The sequence below is a fragment of the Branchiostoma floridae genome, chromosome 11, assembly GCF_000003815.2.
Source record: "Branchiostoma floridae strain S238N-H82 chromosome 11, Bfl_VNyyK, whole genome shotgun sequence".
Taxonomy (NCBI): Eukaryota; Metazoa; Chordata; class Leptocardii; order Amphioxiformes; family Branchiostomatidae; genus Branchiostoma; species Branchiostoma floridae.
In genome coordinates, this window is record NC_049989.1 from 1068222 (window position 1) to 1076393 (window position 8172).

Consider the following 8172-nt stretch of genomic DNA (forward strand, 5'->3'; position numbering starts at 1 on the left):
GCAGAATGCGGTAAGACTGCAGTTAGAATAGTTACAATACACTTAGAATCCAATATGAATGACATTCGATATATCTCCACTTCGAATGCACCTCGACAGTTTTTAACATGTCAAAAACTTTCAGGCTAGCCAAAAGAATGGGCACAAATAGCTGGAATGCAGTTAGAACACAATACAATTTGCCAGGAATGGAAAAGAATTTTCATTCCGACAGCATTCTGGCTCATTCGTGGTCTTGTGTGAAGGGGGCTTTAAGAGCATGACATTGGAGGTATGTCATGGGATTCAAACCCAGGGCTCCTGGGTTCTAGGCTAAGGTCCTAACTGTTACATCAACATGACACCACTGTTTATATAGCTGCTGCGGTCCTTCAAAATGGGAACTTGGTGATTTCATATTCAATCACCACACTTTACTCTATCTTAGCACTTTTAAAAGAGCAACTGATAAGAGCTCTAATAACTACATGACCTTTAGAGATATGTATCACTGTACACATGTAATTTCAGCCTTCTACAATAAGTCAAGTACATGATATAGGTTGAGGGGAAATTTTCATACACATCCCTCGTACTATTATGATAACTGAAACATAAGTACTTCAGTCCACTCTTTTCAATGATCCTCACAATAAATAAATCTGCATAGCGCATGGCCTCAGCATGGTAAGTGTTATTTTGGACAGCAGTCTTTTCCTTACCTGTCACAGAAGCAACTTCAATGCATAAAGAAATAACTAAGAGATGAACTTTTGATCATATAATATTGTATCTTGTACACCTGAAATCCAGTCTACAATCCATTTCATTGTCAATACTTGTAGTTCAGTCAGACATGTAGAATTATTACAACTTCACACAGGCCTAAAGAAGAACATCTACACGTGATGAGCAGACAATGTAACACTCTACAAGCAGCAGTGGAAAATAGGTCTCTTGAACAGTACTTCAAAGACATTTATCTACTCCTTGGATACATTCCTCAGGGTTTGGACAGGATGGTAATACCCATTTTTAGTTTAGGCTCCTGCAGACGGGGGGGGGGGGGGGGGGGCTGAGTCATGATTTTCAACATGGGCCAGGGTTCTCCAATGCAGGGAGAGGGAGTTTTGCCACCCAAGAAAATCAAACATTGGCAATCCTAGATGTCTGTGATGGAGGCCAACCCCTTGTAGTTTTACAGAAAATCCTTTTATCCCCTAATTTGCCTGCTTGTTCTCTTTCAAAGCCACTCTTATATGACACCCAGTGGATGTCATCATAATGCCACCAATTCATGCCGACCACAAAAACATTGCAACCCAACTCAAGACGTCTCCCTCTACCAGTCAGCACAGTTTCCACTAGGGGTGGGTACTGGTACAGGACTAGGGTCAGGTCCAGAGGATCAGGTACAGGTCTGGACCTGAACCAGGACCTGATTATGTGTGAAAATTTCTGAATGGGTTATACTAAAAAAATCAAGGGTCCATTACGACTTCCACTTTTCAGACGCTATATTCATGTAGACAACGCTAACTGCTTCTGTATGTGTCCCTGTAGAAATGACTAACGTTATACATGTAAACTCTACTTCACTCGTTATTTTCTTGGACGAGTAAGCCCGAAAATGTGTGGCCACCTCTCAATATAATGTGTTCATTTTTTAATTGGTCCAAAATCTGGTCCACTTTTTTCAGACCGGCCAAGGAAGAAAAACGGTGTTGTACTGCTACCCATGGCCACCCCTAGTTACTAAATTCTACCTGTCTGTTGTGCACAGAAGAATGACTACAACCTTTTCAAGCCCCCACCCAGACTATATTGGTAAATGGTAGGGGGGAGGGGGGGGGGACAAATCATGTGTTGTCTAACCTTGACTTCATCTCCACAATCCACACTTGTTGCTACAGAGTTAGCTGGCTGACAGGAGCTGTGGTTAGAGCTGGGATGATACACCCCATGTACATGTACACTACAACTTCTGTCTGTTTCAATCACATTCCTGGAATGTTCCTTCAGTAGATTCAGACTTTGTTTCTTCTCTTCAACTATAGCAGACTGCAGCTTAGACCAACCTCAGGTTGAGAAAAAATGGCATTATTGAGAGATGTTAATAAGAATCTATTGAAGGCAGCCTTAAGCTTAGTGCAGAACCTTAGAAAGTCAAAATATGCTTGTCTCGACATGATTCTCATTATTCCAAATTTCATCATGGTCATAAAATCATCTTTGTCTGTCCCACTTTCAGTTCCTGAAAGCAGCAGAACAAATTGCCATGACATCTACAGATCCCATTACATCTGAACTTAAGTTAAGGGGTGAAGAAGCAGAATCATGCTCTTCTCTGGAATGGGTCAGTCTGAAAATAAAGTCTTAATGCAGCAGTACTATTCTAAGTATGGAACACCTTAGCTACTCAATAAAATTTCCACACGAATTTCATCTACATTATCATGTTTGGTAGGTCCCTACCAGTACGTACATGTATGTTTGATACACAGTTGCACAGTGGTACAATATGAAATATACATCACATGAAGAGCCGTCTGTGGGGCCTGTCATAACCTGCACAGACAAAACAAGGTAGGGAGGAACACTCCGATGGCCATGAGGATGGGGAACATGGTGCTACTTTCGTCACTGTCGTACGGATTGGGTGTTTTTGGTCCTGATGTTCTCCGCTCCTTGTCAGGTTTTTCCCTGGACAGTTCCTCCTCTTCATCTGGCTCCATTCCCGGGATGGGGGGTAACTTGGGGACATCTGCCGAAGCAAAGGTACAGTTTAACCGTGTTACCAACACAAATTTTGTACTGAGGGGCACCTCAACAAGAAGAAGGTGAAAGTATCTTTAGAAGGAAGTGTAAACTAGAAGCATCCGTAAATTACTTCATCAGGTTGGAGAATGACTGGATAAGAAAGTTTTTCATTCACAACCACATGTTTTTCGAGAGCTGATGACCATCTGTTGTCTTTTTCAGGGCAATGGTTGATACACTTTTCACTGCAGCCAGGTGTCACTGCTACCAATGCAGTCCCAAATGTAAACAATGAGGTGATGCGGTTCTAAACGTTAAGTACATATTTGTTTGTTTGTTTTATTAGGATCTCCATTAGTGATATATTGTGCCATTGCTCTTCCTGGAGTCTGCAACAATTCATATACAATAAGATGAAGCATATTAAATTAAGCAACAAAACCTATACACTGTAAAATTTGTGAACAGAAAAAGTAACAAATCAATTGAGGTAACTTAAAGTGAACTGGACATGTTAGAGGTCAGCAATAAAATATAACCAACATGTGAATATTCTTAAGCAAATGACACTAGCTGCAGTGCAAAGTAAACCAGTCACCATTGCCCTGAAGAAGATGACAGATGGTTATCGAAAAGTCAGCTCTTGAAAAACCTGTGGTTGTGAATAAAGAACTTTGTTACCCTGTAAACTAAACCCTGTCACATTTTGGATAAGGTTTTAGGCAATGTATATAAGAGCTGCTGGTTGGTTATCAGGCCATCAATGAGATTCACTGTTGCAAAGGAAAAGGACTTTCCAGAAACAAGTAGGTGTGATAAAGATGAGTTTTATACCTACCATCTGCTGATCCTCTTACTACATACAAAGCACACAGCTTTGGGTTGTCATGCAGCCCCTGTAGAACAACAACAAACATTATTACAACTGTAGTTACAAGATATAATCCTTGATTCATATAAACAAGTTACAATCATATCTGTACTGAGTATAAACTTCCTGTTTTTTCTTCATTGATTATGCAAATCAAGTTATTTGCATAATTTACATATTACTAAGTCAATCTTTAGCAAAGATACCTACAGGTCAAATATCACGAAAATCCCTTCATGCCTTCAAAATATAAAAGTGGAGTTGAGTGGTGCCTTAAAGAACTGAAACAAATGTACTGAAAAAATAAGAATCAGAAGAAAAAACAAAAGCTGACGACCCAACTATATGAAATAGCAGCTGTTATCCAGACTTTGTAGAGGGTCTGCATGCCTTTTTCCGTTAAGCGTTAAGAGCCATTTTAATTCACCGTTAATCGTTACCGACCCGCTCTAATTCAACGTTAATCGTTATCGGTATATTCTTCGTTAAGCGTTATTGGTTGTTTTAATTCAACGTTAATCGTTATTTGTTATCCCGAATTCACCGTTAAGCGTTACCAAGAAATTGTTCGTAACCCGTTATACTATACACACGAAGTCAAATGCCAGATAGAACCCCTTAAAATGCAGGAAATGGCATTTCGAAGGGTCCAGAGTTCAAAATTTCTCCGAGCCTCCCGGCCTTCGGCTCTGAATATGGTAAAATATGTTGCGGAAGCGTCGCCGTCAAAACTTTATCCCTCATACAGATTTCAGTGTCAAACATAGCTTAGTTTTGGGCAAAAAGTTCTCATAGGATGCAGAAAATGAGGTGTCTCCTCCATTGCGACGGCTTGCGCCTTTGGCGCTCACGACAACATGGCGAAAATATGTTAGGGGCGTGTGTTTTCGCACAAAAAAAAACTTTTCTCTCTAATAGAATGTCATTTGATTTAGCTTCGTCTTACGGCAAAATCTGTCCTTCAAAATGCAGTAAATGGCGTTTCAGACGATCCAGATTTTAAAATTTTCCCGGACTTATATTGCAACGTCTCGTGCCTTCCGAGCAATGGTAAAGATATGTTGGGGCTCTGGGGGTGGAGGCCAAAGCTACGAGTATAATCGTGTAATTTGATGAAAATGTCAAAATCTTTTTTTTGGCTTGGTCGGCAAAATTTGCCGAAAATGCAGAAAATAGCATTTAAGATGGTCTTGATTTTAATTTTTTTTCCGGGGGAGCATCCCCCGGACACTCCATGTGCTGAAACAATAGTTCAATCCCGCCATAAGAAATTAGCTGCCACCGTCTATGTGGCGGACCGGGAACTCTGCCTCCGTCAATTTACAGATGGGTCATTGTCCCTGTCATTCCTCCGGGTTCTGGGCACCTTTTGCTTCTCACAATGTATTTTCACCCATTGATATAACTACTCTAGCGTTGTATGAATAGGAATGCACGTCAATGTTACTGTTATGCTTTGTAACTCATTCTGAATTTACCGTTAAGCGTTACCGGGCCTCCTGAATTTACCGTTAAACGTTACCGGGCCTCCTGAATTCACCGTTAAGCGTTACCAAGACCCCCCATGCAGACCCTCTTTGTAACCATCACATCACAAATTTGTCATTTTCTCTAATTTATTCTCATCCAACATTTGTATGATTTACATGGAATCCATACCATTTAAATTCCGATTTGTATGTTTTCAGTAAAATTTGAATGAATCTCATAACATTCCTTTGGCACTGGCCTAATTACGTCATTAGTTAAAATAGTGACAATTTTTCCCTCAAAAATCTCATAACCCAGAACTTAGATTGGTGTGTCGTTACAAGAACTCCAGAAAGTTACCTTGATGAGATCCACAGCGAGCACCCCATGGAATGTGGAGACTTCCCCCTGGACCATCAGCTTCCCTTTCCTGACAGTGAACGGAATGATTTCGTCGTGAGCCGTGCTGCGCCCAACTTTGTCGTAGATGTCCAGCTCCTGTACCACTGTGTGCTGGCTGTTCAACACCACATCAAATACCTGCACACAAAATGCACACAGATGGTACTGTTAGTGTTACAACCTGCTTCTGTAACACTCATACCTGCACACACAACCACACACAGATGGTACTGTTAGTGTTACAACCTGCTTCTGTAACACTCATACCTGCACACAAAACCACACACAGATGGCACTGTTAGTGTTACAACCTGCTTCTGTAACACTCATACCTGCACACACAACCACACACAGATGGTATTGTTAGTGTTACAACCTGCTTCAGTAACACTCATACCTGCACACACAACCACACACAGATGGTACTGTTAGTGTTACAAGCAACCTGCTTCTGTAACACTCATACCTGCACACACAACCACACACAGATGGTACTGTTAGTGTTACAACCTGCTTCAGTAACACTCATACCTGCACACACAACCACACACAGATGGTACTGTTAGTGTTACAAGCAACCTGCTTCTGTAACACTCATACCTGCACACACAACCACACACAGATGATACTGTTAGTGTTACAACCTGCTTCTGTAACAGTATGAGAAAAACTTCATACCTGAACACAAAACCACACACAGATGGTACTGTTAGTGTTACAACCTGCTTCAGTAACACTCATACCTGCACACAAAACCACACACAGATGGTACTGTTAGTGTTACAACCTGCTTCTGTAACACTCATACCTGCACACACAACCACACACAGATGGTACTGTTAGTGTTACAGGCAGTTAGCTTTGTTTGCATGAACATAATGAAGATAGGATTTTAAAGCGACAATGGGAGTCGGATACTCAACCAGACAGATTCCTTTGTAGTCATATTTACCATAACAGGTGCCTTCAAAACTTCATCGGTACCACCCAACACTTGATGACCTATTTGCAGGTTGTTTGTTCATGGTAGAAATACTTAAGAATGAAGCACAAGTAAAACTGCCATTTAGCTTTAAATATCAACAACGTGAACGTAGGTAATATACTCCGTGACATATTTATGATTTACGCCCCATCAGTTGTATACATTATGCCGATTACATGGTCGCTAAGGCGTCAGAAGGATGACGGCTGAGACACAATGGTTTACCGGTTTCGACCTTTTATTCAAAAATCCGATGCCGATTATATCGACAGTCCCAGACAAACAAATAGAAAAGAAAACAAAGCCCTAATTTTACTAATAGCTTACCAGGATAAAGTATATACTGGTACTTGTTTATTATAACACTGGCACTGACCAATGCAATATGCTAAGAATTCGAAGCCAGAGTCTAACATCTGTTCAGGGATTCCTCTGCAGGCCGCAACAGCTGTTCAACATTAGAGAACACCATATCTGCTTGGAGATAATCTAATGCCATGGTCCAGTGTACAAAATACTTTTCTGAGTCAGGTTGCACAGTGTGCAACCTGGGGCAAAAACTAGGTTGCACAACTGAATTTCAAGTTGCACCACCTACAATTCACTAATTTCTGGAAAAAAGAAAACTACAATACATGCATGTTTGGCTGATATGAAATGGAGCTGCCTCGGTCCATTCATTTCTTAGGTAGAATACTACATGTCCTATACTACCTGTGACCGCCCCCCTCCCCAGGACAACTCGCAGCCAATGGGAGGGCTACACCTGTCCATGCCCACCTGGCAGACATGCGGCCATCATCACACACACACACACACACACACACACACATACACACACCTTCATGTTGGACGCAGAGAAGTACACTTCGGCGAATTTCAGCACCAGCACATAGTCTCCCTCCTGTTCGATAGGCACCTCGTATCCGAACGTGTCTTCGCTCCACCTTTCCGTCTGATACAGGAGCTGGTCTTGCTCGGTTACTCGGCCGATTCTGTCCCGGCGGCCATAGTCTGACGCTACCCCAATCCTACCTTCCAACGGGTCGGCGTCGTACTCCAGCCCGTAAGAATCAACGTGTCTCGGTCCCCCGCAGTTCACGGCATAAATAAGGTCCCCGAGACCGACAGCGTGGTCTAGAAAGTACAAGATGAAGAGAAAGACGGAAACATTCAACACCGCTGGCATTCTAAAATTTGCACCAGCTGGACACCTAACGTGAAAAGTGGTAGCGCCCAATACAATGGCATGGACCATCTCTCCACGGGGGTGTGCGGTCGGAGGGATTTTATTTTGTTGTCTAATCATTGTTTTGAATATGTACAAGATATAGAAATCAAAAATAGTAAAAGAATTGGATTCATATAACGTTACGTGATATAAAGTGGCCGTTGTACATTGAGCCACACATTACTCATATCAGGTCTAACGTAGATGGTATAGCCCAACTATCGCAATGCGTGGTCTCGCACTGCCGTTTTGAAACGAAGCTGAGTTTCCAGCAATCCGCCCAGACGACAAATTGTTTTGAGATGGCCTTCTTGAGGACAGTCTATTTGGCCCCAATGTCACTTGCATGTGAACAATTGTGGTATAGTTTTTTTGGGCATATGCGAAATGTGCGCGCGCGTGGGTGTCCAGAGCACTTATCGGGTGAGACGTTTTCGGAAAGAACTGTCCAGTCCGGACTGCCGAAAACACTGT

At 42.0% G+C, this 8172-nt stretch overlaps 1 protein-coding gene across 1 annotated transcript; it reads right to left on the bottom strand.

Annotated features, from left to right (window-relative positions):
- Positions 1-760: 760 nt before the first annotated feature.
- On the bottom strand, positions 761-7717 carry LOC118425923 (malectin-A-like). Its single transcript, XM_035835089.1, has 4 exons — positions 7309-7717; positions 5441-5620; positions 3578-3635; positions 761-2743 (listed from the first exon to the last, which is right to left on the bottom strand). Exons 1-4 carry the CDS (start codon positions 7654-7656, stop codon positions 2541-2543), a joined length of 789 nt encoding a protein of 262 aa, XP_035690982.1. The 5' UTR covers positions 7657-7717; the 3' UTR covers positions 761-2540.
- Between the last annotated feature and the right edge of the window lie 455 nt (positions 7718-8172).

Coding starts and splice junctions, on each gene's coding strand:
- LOC118425923 (XM_035835089.1), bottom strand. CDS start 7,656: ATGCCAGCGGTGTTGAATGTTTCCGTCTTTCTCTTCATCTTGTACTTT. Junction 5,621..7,308: donor TCTCTGCGTCCAACATGAAG/GTGTGTGTATGT, acceptor TTTTGTGTGCAG/GTATTTGATGTGGTGTTGAA. Junction 3,636..5,440: donor TCGCTGTGGATCTCATCAAG/GTAACTTTCTGG, acceptor GTTGTTCTACAG/GGGCTGCATGACAACCCAAA.